Raw genomic sequence first — 13599 nt, 5'->3', positions numbered from 1 at the left:
TTGAGTTAAGATCAATTTAAAGAATACATCTTTATATGTTTTGCATACGAACAAATGGACAGAGGCATGGTTGTTTGGTAAGAAGTTTCTTTCTTAACCATATGGTTCTGGGTTCAGCCCCACTAGGTGGCACCTTGGGCATGTGTCTTCTACTATAGCTTCAGGTTAACCAAAACCTTGTGGGTGGATTTGGTAGATGGAAACTGAAAGGAGCCCATTGTATATGTGTGTGTGTGTGTGTTTGTCTTTGTGTTTGTCCCCCACCACTGCTTGACAACCTGTGTTGAAGTGTTTATGTGCTCATAACTTAGTAGTTTGGCAAAAGAGTCCAACAAAATGAGTACCAGGCTTTACAAAAAAATAATAAGTATTGGGGTTGCTGTGTTTGACTAAAAAATTCTCCAAGGCAGTGTCCCAGCAAGGTCACAGTCTGAAACAAGTAAAAGATAAAATATGTAGCATGTACCTCAGGTTATATTCGTGGCATATGGTCAACAAATTGGCAGTATATTTTTGTCAACAACTATGCCAATACCAGACAAGTTGGCATAAACAGGCATGCCTATATCCTATATGATTACCTTTTAGATTAAATCAAATGGCACAACATGCATTCATATGCTCTGATACGCAGACATTAAGAGACATTCTTGTGTCATCACCTTCTGGAGCACTCTATCAGAGTGCCTACTTTATCAACAGATGTGACTATCAACACCTCTTGGACTGGTCAACTAATCCACTGACTTCATCGACAGATGTGCTGATGTCATCATCATTTAGAAATGATTGTCAGACTTTACAGGCACTACACCAAGCATCAATAATACTCCTGTTACTTCATCAGTGGTCATGGAAACTAGACTGAGATGATCAGTACACTAGCCAGCTGGATTCTGTTGTGTGCAGTAGAAACATTCACCACTTCAAAAGCAGGTATTGATTTCTTTTCTTTTTTGTGAACAGTAATCTAAGAGGTAACTAATACAGTGAATATTGCATGGTGTTATAATCATGGGAGTCTAGTGCTTCAAAAAGTAGATTCACAAATTGGCAGTTTGATTTTCTCAATAACTGTCAAACAATAAAAACTTGGCATCAATAGGCTTTATTATAAAATTAACTTTCAGGTCAATCAAGTGGCACAATAGCCATTCATCAATCCAGATACACTAGCAGCAGCAAAGATCTCCATGTCATCACCTTCTGGATTAATCAATTATTTCACTTACTTCATCAGCTGAAGAAGTGCCATCACCATATAGACTAATGAACAACTTAAACGGATGCTATATTAACAGGCATCTCTGGCCACACAGAGAGGTTTAACAAGTAAAGATTAACTACCTTTTTGTTTTTCTCAGCAATCATATCCTAGTTTGACAAATAGAAAGGAAAACAAGCACAACTCTACAGCCACACACACAGAAACAATACAACAACCTGGACCTTTTCATAGCCAAATTTCCACTAATGATACAGTATGTATATTTTCTTTCCACACTGTATATATGTACAAAACACATGCACACACAGACACATGCATGCACGCACATCCCCCCATCTCTCTCTTTCTCGTGTACTCTCTCTTACACGCATGCATGAAAATGTATATATATATATATGTATATAATTTCTCCACAAACATGGAGAACACTGAAGCTTCCTATCATATATACTTTTCATAATGATTAGCACAGCTTGTCATAGCTACAGAAGTTTATTAACCAGTAGAGAATGTAAATAAATCCCAGCAGTTTTGTTTACCATGCACTGAATGTATATTTTTCTACAGCACATAATAAATGATAAAATATGAACACAACCCAGTACTCATTTTTCTTACTGCATGCTGTTTATTGATATTCAAACCCAGATACAATATATTGAGGTAGCAAGAAAGTAATTTCGGTGTTTTAGTGTGAAATAAAAGTAATTTTTTCATACAAAGAATGAACTTTAATCAATTATATATTTTTCATTTTATTTGATGACCTTTTGCCATCTTTCTGGCAATTTCATGATTCCACACTCATAATACTTCTTATCAGCCAAAAACTGAAGAAAGTACGATTTCAGGTCATCATCATTATAGAAAGTTTTACCATTCAAAGAATTTTGCAAACTTTGAAATAAATGGTAATCTGATGGTGCAAAGTCAGGGCTGTATGGTAGATGTGACATCACTTCCCAACCCAGCTCCAATAATCTTTCATGAGTTAGCAAAGATGTGTGTGGTCCAGCATTGTCATGGTGGAACACACTTCCTTTACAATTTGCCAATTCTGGCCGTTTTTCTTTGATTGCTTACTCCAGTTTCATTAGTTGTTCACAGTAAACATCTGAATTGATTGTTTGGTTCCTTAGAAGCAACTCAAAATACACAACATCTTTATAATCCCATCAAATTGACAGCATGACCTGTTTTTGATGCAATTCAGCTTTCCATGTGGTTTGTGTTGGTTCATTATGTTTGGACCATGATCTTTTTGATTAATGTTTTTGTAGACAATCCATTTTTCATCACCAGTGATGATTCATTCCAAAAACAGGTTAATTTCATTGCATTTGAGATGTGTATCGTAAATATTGATTCATTGCGATATGAGATGCATAAATATTGATTCATTGGGTTTCAATTTATGTGGAACCCAAATATTGAGCTTCTTAAGTCTAAGTGATTTTCAATTGCTGTGTATGGTACAGTTAGCCTCTCTGCAATCTTTTGCACAGTTATATGACAATCAGGCTTTGATTTGGTCAACATCAGCTTCAGTAGATTGAATAGAACAGAATTTTAAAAACCACTTCTGACATGTGTGTTCTGTTAAGCAATCAACACCATAAACTTCACATGTCTCTTTGTGAGCCTCAGCAGCTTCTTTTGCCTTTATGGAAATAAAAAAGCAAAATATGGTGAAAATGTTCTTTTTTGCACTTGATTTTAAAAGTGACACTGAACTAACAACTGTAAACAAAATTGCATGCAATTTGCTTCTAAAGTAAACTAGAAATAACAGCTATCAAATGTCAAAAGGAAAAAATCATAACATTGACAAAAGTCATACAAAAGCATCGTAACTCTATCTATTAGTGAAAAACGAAATTACTTTCTTGCCAACCCAATAAAAAGCTGTTTATAGAAACCTCCTTTTGAAGAAAACTTAATAATAATTTATAATATACAAAATTCTTACCTCTGCATTGAGTTGATTTTTGACTGAAGAACATTCTTGGACTAAAATGGATAATTCTTTCCTGAGGACAACTAATTGTTGTTTTAATATTCTTGATTCTTCAGATGTTATTAGCTTTAATTCAACGTTTGTTTTCTTTAGGCTTTCCACTTCTTTGATTAGGGAATTTATCTTCAATAAATAAAATGCAATCTTTCATCCTCAAATAAAAAGAGTAAAGACCCCCCTTCAGTCATGAATGACCACGAGATTGCACCTACAAAGTTTGGAGTGTGCTAGCTTAGTGAAATCTTCTAATAATACACTAACATCATAAAAATGAAATGGTTCACTGAATAATGTAGTCTTAAGGACACTCTCTGAAACAATGATGGGTTGATCAGGATGATTACAGCTGAAATATCTTTGACTATTGGTCTGTTTTATAATGATTGTTTTATAATAATATTCCAACAGACTATTTCTTTCAACAGTGATACAGATAATTTGTTACCTGGTCTAACACCACTACTCGGTCCTTAGATCCCTTTAGCAGAGTTCACTCTGCATTAAACATTTGGGCCAAGCCTCTGATCTGAAAATAATTTCTTCCTTTTCTTTCACTTATGTTGTTTCTGGGAGTGTACATTTGTATATGTGAGTAGACATATAAATGTACAAGCATGTGTTTCTTCATCTATATAGCTATGTTATGTATGCGGTCTCTGTATCAGTTGCCAAAAGAGAAAAGCCTTATACATAGGTAAAAAACCAACCCAAACCCATCAAACTCAGTGGATAAAATATTAGTTTCAAATTTTTGGCACAAGACTAGCAATTTTGGGGGAGGGGTTAAGTCAATTACATCATCCCTAGTGCTCAATTGATAGTTATTTTATTGATCCTGAAAGAACAAAAGACAAAATTGACCTCAGCGGAATTTGAACTCAGAACATAAAAATGAATGAAATGCTGCTAAGCATTTTACTTGGCACGCTAATAATTCTGCCAGTTTGTTGCCTTCTTGGTGGACAAAATATTAAATTTTTCAATTCTTTTATATACCTAGGCAGTAACAATGGCAAAAATGGAAAAGCAGAAATTGATGTCAAGACTAGACTTGGTACAGCAATGGCAGCCTTCCAATGATTGAGACTCATGTGGCCCTGCTCTTACATTCACCAAGATATTAGACTTTGTCTACATGCATCTATTGTCATTCCTATAGCATCAAATGCAAATGAAACATGGAAATAGATGGACATGATTTGCAATATGGTGAATGTTTTTCATTGCCAGTGCCTTAGTATGACCACATCACAAACAATGAAATCATGAAAAGAGCTGGCCTAACTAAACTACAAGATACCATCACAGCTAGATGAAGGAAGCTGCTTGACCATGTAATGCCCTTAACATTGGAAACACCAGCAAGACAGCCATTGAGTGGACAGTTAAAGAAGGAAGGAGAAAGAGAGGCAGGCTGGCAAAGATATAGCAAAGGACTGTGCAGGAAGAGTTGACTGAGATGGGTGTTACCTGGGAAGAGGGATGCAGATTGGTCCAGAAAGGCACTGCTTGGAGAACCCACATCACTCAATGCTCTTTGAGCAAATGGAGATAATATCAATATAAATGTCTTAACTACTTAATATTACTTTCTTTTCTTCAAACTTGTACAGAAGAGAAATTCACTGTTGTTACATTGGTACAACAAAACTGAAATGGCATTATTAGAAACAGCTGTTATAACTACATTAGCAACATTTGGAGTAATTATACATATTACAATAGACACGGGCATGGCACCTTGGATAAGTGTCCTCTACTACAGCCTCAAGCTGACCAAAGCCTTGTGAGTGGATTTGGTTGACAGAAACTGAAAGAAGTCTGTCATGCGTGTGTGTGTGTATATATTTGTGTGTGTTTTGGTGCTTGTGTTTCAGCAGTTCAGCAAACGCAACCAATAGAATAAGCACCAGGCTTAAAGAAATGTACAGAGGTCAATTTGTTTGACTAAAAATTCTTCAAGGCAGTGCCCCAGCATTACCACATTCTAATGACTGAAACAAGTAAAAGATAAATATAATAATGATGATGATGGTAATGTTGATCAAATAAATGAATGAATGGAAAGATGAATGAATACTAACTGCCCTCATATAATTAGCTTGATTAAAGTTTCGATTCCAGATGTTGATTGCCCTTAGTTTCAAAATTAACAAGTTGAGTTGGTTATTTTCAGTCTGAAGTTCATGTATTTCTTCTGCGTCTTGCAATTTCTTGTGCAAGTCAGATTCACCTAGAAGCAGATTTAGTGATGTCAACAAATAGAGAATCAAAATTTCAAGCAAAATACAAACAGTATTTTTATGTTAAGAAATCAGATATAGTTAATAAAAATATCTGTGATATGGAATACTTGCATCTCTGTTTTAAATTGAATGAAAATAGTCTCATCAATATAAGATATGTGTGTGTGTGTGGGGAGGTGCATGGCCTATTAGTTAGGGTGTCGAATTCATAATCGTGAGATTGTGGTTTCAATTCCTAGACCAGGTGGTGCATTGTGTTCTTGAGCAAAAAACACTCCATCTCATGTTGCTCTACAATCGACACCTGTTCAGGCAATATCGAGTTCATTGAGGGAGTGAACTAATGTATGGCACATACATTTGATCACTATAAAAACAAATCATTTGTGCAGGTTGTTTGGTAAAAAAGCTGAACACTCAAATATCATCTTCAACAAGAGATTCCATCACATATATATATATATATATATATGTTGTTACATTTGAGGATGGTCATGTTGTCAGTTTAACCAATAAAAACACACACACTATATATTTGATATTCACTTGCTTCAGCTTTATCTCATATTAATTGTATTTCGGCCAGAGTTCTTTCATCTCACTTCTGTGACCTCATCAGTGGTCCTTTGCTTTCTTTCTTTTTTGTGTCTCTCCTTCCTAATGATCTGCCATTTTGTACTCCTGTTGTATTTGCGTTTGCGTATATCCCTCTGTGTGTCTATGTTTAGCAAGTGTGTGTGTAGGAATGTGTATAGTACCTGCATTATCAGTACCCCCTGTTTATTCAAGTTTGTTTAATTTACTTTTATTTTATTCATTTGTTTTTATCTACTTACTTTTTTGTTTCTTTCTTTTTTGTATCAATTTAATTTAATTTATTATATTTTGTTTATGTATATAATTATTTAATTCCATTTATTTACCTGTCTATTGTATTAGTTTCATATTATTATTAGTTTATGAGTATCTTATTCTGTCATAGGTTGTTGTGTGTGGGGGGTGTGTGCTAATATTCCATTCTAGCTTTCTATTTAGGCTTCCGTAATTTGTCTAAGTGTTGTGTCCATTCTATGTGTGGACAAGGTTTTAACTTCTATGTTGTTGAGTGAGTGGCCGTGTTCCCACTCGGCATGCTGGTAAAGAACTGATGAGCCCTTCTCTTCCTTAAGTTCCCTCCAATGCTCATTTACCCTCTTTCCTATGCTCCATGCTGTCTCCCCTATATATGTCATTGTCTTATTTCTGCACCGTCCCTCTGTACATCTTAAACTATAGACTACATTCCTAGCTTTACAGTTTGTTCGTGGGCTAAATCTACATACAATACAGTTCCTATCAGTGCAGGGGGTTCTATTAAAAGAGTAGGTTCTACCGATTAGGGATTTGATAGGGTTACCTGGCCTTTCTACAACCTTAATTTTGTCAAGGGCTCTTCTAAAGCAGTACGCCAATTTGCCTCTAGGGGTGGTGTCAATGAACATGACACTCTGGTATTTGTGGCTATCATACCATGAATTGGCATTCTCTATTTTCTTCTTAGTCCTTTCAATGGTATTCCATGACTTGCTCCTACAAAGTGGGCAAATCCCATTCCTATTGTTATGTATGATAGTTTCAAATTTCCTCATGGCTCCTTTATATACTCTGATCCTTTCTTTATGGCTGTATCTTGAGAACTGCATACAATGAACGAAGTGTTGAATGTGTCTCTTTAACTCTGTAGGGTTGCACATGCAGGACACATTTCTCATTACTCTGATGAGGTCTGCCATCAATATATTGAATTTGGCATTGTCTGTGATAGCTGAGTTCTGGTGGATCAGGTATTTGGAGGCCATAGGTTTTGCATAGTGTGAATGGAGGATTTGGGTTTTATTATTTACACTTTCCAGCCAGAGTTCTGTATCTAGTACTGGTAATTTTTGGTTAGGGTGTTTTGTAGGGTAGTCTATATGTATATATGCAGAGTAAAGTCTATTTGCCAATGTAAAGTGACAGTCCTGATTATGAAGATGTTACTACCATTTTTAGCCCCAGGGAAACATCTTTTCCAGCTGGCTGCCGATGCACAACTGCATCCTTATTATTGTGCGTTGGTAGCCAGCCAGAAAAAGGTAGTAATACCATCCTAATCAGAATTTCCACTTTATGTTGGCAAATAGATTTTACTCTGTAGTAATGTTACTACTTATTTCTCACTCCGAGATTTAAAACTAATTGTTTTTCTCCTTATACATATATATATATCTATACATAATTATCATCATCATTGTGTGTTTATGTATGTATGTACGTCATCATCATCACCAGTTTACCATGCTGGCATGGGTTGGACGGTTTGACATGGAACTGGCCAGCTGGGAAGCTGTTCAAACTCCGACTGCCTGTTGTGGCATAGTTTCTATGGCTAGACGTCTCTCCTAATGCTAACCACTTAACTGAGTGTGCTGTCTGCTTTGTACGTGCCACTGGCATGGGTGCATTTATGCAGCACTGGCATGGATGCTTTTTATGTGGAACTGGCACCTGGAAGGACAAGCCTGTATGTATAGAAGACAGCAATTTTACTTAGCTTGATGTGTCTTATCAAGTACAGCAAATCACAATCCCTGGTTCCTCGTAATTTCCTCAGTGAGGTCCAGCATCCAAGGATCCTTTCTCACCAATTTGTTCCATGTCTTCCTGGGTCTACCCCTTCCACAGGTTCCCTCCACAATTAGAGCTCAGCACATATTTACACAGCTGTCCTCATCCATGTGCATCACATGACCAAACCAGCACAGTCTTCTCTCTTGCACACAACATCTGATACCTCTTATACCCAGTTTTCCTCTTAAATGATTTACACTCTGTCGTGTGTGCACACTGACATTATCCATCCATTGGAGCATGCTAGCTTCATTTGTAACAAGCCTCTGCAAGTCCTCTGTAGTCAAAGCCCATGTTTCACTGCCATGTAGCATAGCTGTATGTACACAGGCATCATACAATCTGCGTTTCACTCTGAGGGAGAGGCTCTTAGTTATCAAAAAAGGTAGAAGCTCTCTGAACTTTGTCCAGCCCATTCTTATTCTAACAACTATACTTTCAGAACTTCCTCCACCACTGCTAACTAGGTCTCCTAGGTAACAGAAACTATCTACTACTTCTAATGATCACCCTCAGCAATTGAGGGGTCTATTGTCTATGCATTTTCAGTGCTTGTATTTACCAGCACATTTGTCACACACGAAGACTATATTTTCTGTTAACATTCCTGTGACACTGCTACACTACTTAAGTGTCCAAAGCTTGCACTGGGTACAATGTATGGAGCTTCTACCAACACCCTTCTTACATACTGAGTAGGGCCATCTCCCTGAAGAGACTTGTGATTTGTCTGTTTCCCTACTTACTAGGACTTTGGTTTTTGCTAAATTAACCCTAAGGCTCTTTGATTGCAGGCCTTGCTTTCACACCTGAAATTTCTTCTCTAGGTCAGGTAGTGATTCAGCTATAAGGACAAAGTCATCAGCACAGAGGAATTCTCAAGGGCAGCCAGTATTCTGTGATAGCCTGGAGGATTCTGATACACTAAATTCATTGCTATACACAGTGCCAACTTTCATTTTACTGATGACATACCTACATGGCTTGTACAGCTCTCACCAGCCACTCAACTATGTAGTCAATCTTGCTAGTGTGGTCACCAGACTGATAGGTTATCAGATGACTGGCTGGCTTTCTGAAGTTGGTATTGTAGATCTTAGAAATTAGGACAGAAGTTCAGTAGCCTTGTTCTCTCCTCATTACAAGAGCCAATTTCATGGTCACCATGTACAATGCAAGGTCTGGAATCAAAGGGTCTCAGAGTTAATTTAGCAAAGACCAAAGTCTTAGTAAATAGAAAAACAGAAAATTACTAATCCCTTCAGGGAGATAGCTGTGCTTAATATGTAGAAAAGGTGTAGGTAGAAATTCTGTATGGTGTACCCAGTGCAAACTATTGACATATAAGAGGTGCAGCTCTATCACAGCAAGGTTAACAAGAGAAAGTAGTGTTTGCATGTGGCAGATGTATTGAACATTCTATATTATGATGATGATAATTGTCCTGGAACAGAGATAGTCGTATTAACAATTGTACGGATAGCCATACCAGTATCAAAAGTTATCAAATAGTCATTGAAATTCTCACTGCTTCCATTTGTTAAGCAGACCTCCTCCTGACTGTGCAAAGACTTTTCAACAATTTGAAAATGGATGGTTAATCAGACATCTGAAATATAGAGATAATAATCTTGCCTTCTGGAAGGTGATATTTAAGTTTAAGTTCTTCCATTTCTTCAATAACATGTTTGCGAGTTGTGGTAATTATCTCCAATACTTCATCAGTCAGGTCATTTCTAGCAAATGTTGGACATAGAAAACAAGAAATTCATGAAATAAAATTTGTTACATAAAAGTCCATAAGTCAGGAATAAAGATAAATTAGCTTTTAAGTTAAATTGGCAAACAAGCAATATTTAACCAAATTTACACAAATTGTAACAAGTCAGTATCTATTATTTAAATCCTACCAAGGAAACATTTTTATCCTTTCAGTATTAATAAGTTATGTTTATTATTGTAACTGGCCAGAGGTACTTGGATCAGACAGCCGACTGATATCAAATTTATTAAATATGTAGCTTGTGACCTCAAAAATTAATTCTTCCCAAGCCATACCTAATCACCTACAATATGTAGACTTTTTCATTTGTAGTAAAAGTAGAATTGAAAATGATAATGGTGGTGGTGGTGATGACAACATCTTTTGATAAAGTACAAAGCCAGTTCATAAAAAATTGATGGGAACATAAAGCAAAGTACCTATTTCATTGATTCAAGCACAAAAAAAAGAAAAGTATTTAGTTCAATTCCCTATTGCCCCCATTCTAATACTGATTCAACTACTATCTGAGACAGTCTACAAGACAAGATATTCAATGCAAAACTTAGTTAAAGGATTAACTGATAAGAAAACACATTTTAAAGTACAGAAGAATGATTTATCTTAAAAAGGGTTTAATCTATTTATTTTCCTGTGCTGGGTGATTTTATAACTTTAGCCCTTAAGCATTCAGGTTACTCTGTTGAATATAATGCTTATTTATTCACATTGTTTTACCATTGAGATTTTGACAATGTGATAGTTTATTTTTAGAATTTTAGAATGATATTGTAGGTGAGGTGTGAGAGGCTGGATCTGACCTGTTTAAACATACAACAGGAAGGATATTTGAACTAGATATAGCCAGTTTAAATGCTAAAGAGCTAAACACTTCTAGCTGACATTTTACAATTGGTTGTTCCATCTAATTTCAACTACTTGGCTTTGAAATGAGAATAGTATCTATTTTAGCTGATGTAAAATATAATTCTTGTAGCAAGGTTTAAGCCAATGAAATTTTTGTCCAAGTCATTAGCCATTCCACATACATGACAATTATACAGTACCTGAATATATCAAACTTCTCTCTGAGTTGAATAGAGGCTGCAAAAAAATCTTCAATAAGTTTGCTGTATTCACGTTTCACTTCATTCCGAATCTCTTTATTTCTTTGTTTATTGCTCATATAAATTCTAGATATCTTCGAGTGAACAGCTGTTATTTCTGAAGTCAGAAAACAAAAGGAAGCATTTGGTTTTCAAAATCTAACATGCTATTTGGATTTTAACAAACACATTTCTTTAGACATATTGGAAAATACAAAATTCCTCAACAGAAAGAGTCTGTACACTTAGTAGAGATAAGAATATAAACTAAAGTGGTAATTTGTCATACTTATTTTGTTCATGTAATTCTTCACTGTTTCACACATCTAACAATTAAATGGAACCTGAAAATATATATCAAACTGAAACTAAACTGCACCTTGAGCATTTCCATTTAACATTACTAGGGGTACTCAGATGGTGGATTTGCAGAATTGGTAGAGCATCAGACAAAATGCCTTGTAGTATTTAACTGTAGCCTTACACTTTCCGATTTTGAATTCTGACAAGTTCAACTTTCATCCTTCTAAAGTAGATAACTGTCAACTACTAAAGTTTATATAATTGTTTTCTTGTCACAAATTTATGTCCATGTACATTGACAAGGTTAATAAAACATGATAGGGAAGCATTTTTCTTTTCTCTTTTTTTCCCTTTTGTTGAGAAGTAGAGTGAAGTTTATGATTTAGCAAAACAAAGCACATTTTCAAGGTAAATAAAATTCAAATTTCATATAACTTATGAGTTTGCATAGTACAATGGAAATCATAACTAGAGAACTATTTTAAATGCTATACACTAGCTGTTAAAATATAGTACAATCCAACAAATTAACCTCTTAGCCCTGACAAAAAACATCAGAATAGTGGTTGATGTCTTTTTCAAGGCTGTAAAATGAGAAAACCATATTAGACTTAAATAAAGTTGTACTTTATTTACATGATACATTAGGACTCTCTATACACCCATGCTTTGAAGAGAAAATTAATAAAACACTATTTGATAAATATTGTCAAGGTAAATGATATAATCAAAGTATAACTCATTCAACTTAAATTTGGAAAGTGTTTCTAAAGTTTTCTAACAAAGCTGTAGACGTAGGAGTGGCTGTGTGGTAAGTAGGCGTAAGAGTGGCTGTGTGGTAAGTAGCTTGCTTACGAACCACATGGTTCCAGGTTCAGTCCCACTGTGTGGCACCTTGGGCAAGTTTCTTCTACTATAGCCTCAGGCTGACCAAAGACTTGTGAGTGGATTTGGTAGACGGAAACTGAAAGAAGCCTGTTGTATATATATGTATATATATATATGCATGTGTATATGTTTGTGTGTCTGTGATTGTCCCCCCCAACATCACTTGACAACCGATGCTGGTGTGTTTATGCAAAAGAGAACCCTGCAAAGAATTCTTGCAGTTCCAAGCAATGCTGATTTTTGTCGGTGTTCTACTTTCATACTTGCACCAATCTTTTTCAGCCATGCTGATAGTTGAGTGCTGGTACTTCTAAATAGCACCGATTTATTATTGGTATCACGTCTGCTCTCTTCATTGATCACAACCTTTGTATTTCCCACCTCAAATTATCATAGCTGTTTATTTTTTTCTTCTTCTTTCACATTGATCCTGTTGTCGCTGGGGCAGGGTATGTTGGTTATCATGCATATTCTTTCTTTTTTATTCACCACAACAATGTCTGGTTTCTTATGTCTGGTCAGGTGATTGCACTGAATCATTGCATCTCACAGGATTTTGCAATTCTCATTCTCAATGACTCCTTTTGGGATTTTCTCACACCATGTCTTTGCTCTTTGTAGGCAGTGATTTCCACAGAACTCCCAATGGATCGTTCTTGCCGGATTGTCATGATGTCATTTGTATTTGCGTTGTGCTAATTTTGGGCATTTACTAACGATGTACCATACCGTTTCACCCCTCTCACCACAATTTTTATTAAGGCAGCAAGTGGCAGAATTGTTACTACACCTGATGAAATATGCTTAGCAACATTTCTTCTGGCTTTATATTCTGAGTTCAAATTCTTCTGAGGCTGACTTTGTTTTTCATCTTCTTGACTACGATAAAATAAGTATCAGTCATATACTGAAGTCAACATAAGCAATTTCCTCTTCCTTTGAAATTGCTGGAATTATGCCAAAAGTAGAAAGGATTATTATTGTTATTATAATCTACTATAATTATTATTAATAACTGTATTTAATTAGCTTTATACTTAGTATCATAGAATCAATATTTAATTGGTAACACTAATATTGTCATGAGTCAAACTTATATCTCAGAATCTTTTGCATAATATTGATTTTAAATTTTGGTACAAGGCCAGCAATTTCAGGGGGTGTGGAGGGGGTAAGTTGATCACACCAATCCCAGGACTCAACTGGTACTTATTTTATTGACTCTAAAAGGATGAAAGGCAAAGTTGGCCATAGTAGAATTTGAACTCAGAAAGTAACAACAGATAAAATGCTGCTAAGCATTTTGCTTGGCATGCTAACAATTTTGCCAGCTCACTGTCTTAATCTTTTGCAAAGCACCCATTAAACTCTTGGAGTGGTTAGCGTTAGGAAGGGCATCC

The 13599-nt window shown here is 35.7% G+C and overlaps 1 protein-coding gene across 1 annotated transcript in view; it reads right to left on the bottom strand.

Annotated features, from left to right (window-relative positions):
• Positions 1-13599, bottom strand: part of LOC115209530 — a 158214-nt gene that overhangs the window by 10345 nt on the left and 134270 nt on the right. The window contains exons 44-47 of the mRNA XM_036501317.1: positions 10970-11126; positions 9776-9876; positions 5330-5478; positions 3198-3368 (exon numbers count right to left, since the gene is read on the bottom strand). Coding sequence (XP_036357210.1) covers positions 3198-3368; positions 5330-5478; positions 9776-9876; positions 10970-11126 — 578 coding nt within the window. The remainder of the gene's footprint in view (positions 1-3197; positions 3369-5329; positions 5479-9775; positions 9877-10969; positions 11127-13599) is intronic.

Source organism: Octopus sinensis, linkage group LG3, assembly GCF_006345805.1.
Source record: "Octopus sinensis linkage group LG3, ASM634580v1, whole genome shotgun sequence".
NCBI lineage: Eukaryota > Metazoa > Mollusca > Cephalopoda > Octopoda > Octopodidae > Octopus > Octopus sinensis.
The sequence above is the reverse complement of the archived record's forward strand: the minus strand, read 5'-3'. Positions and strand labels throughout refer to the sequence as shown.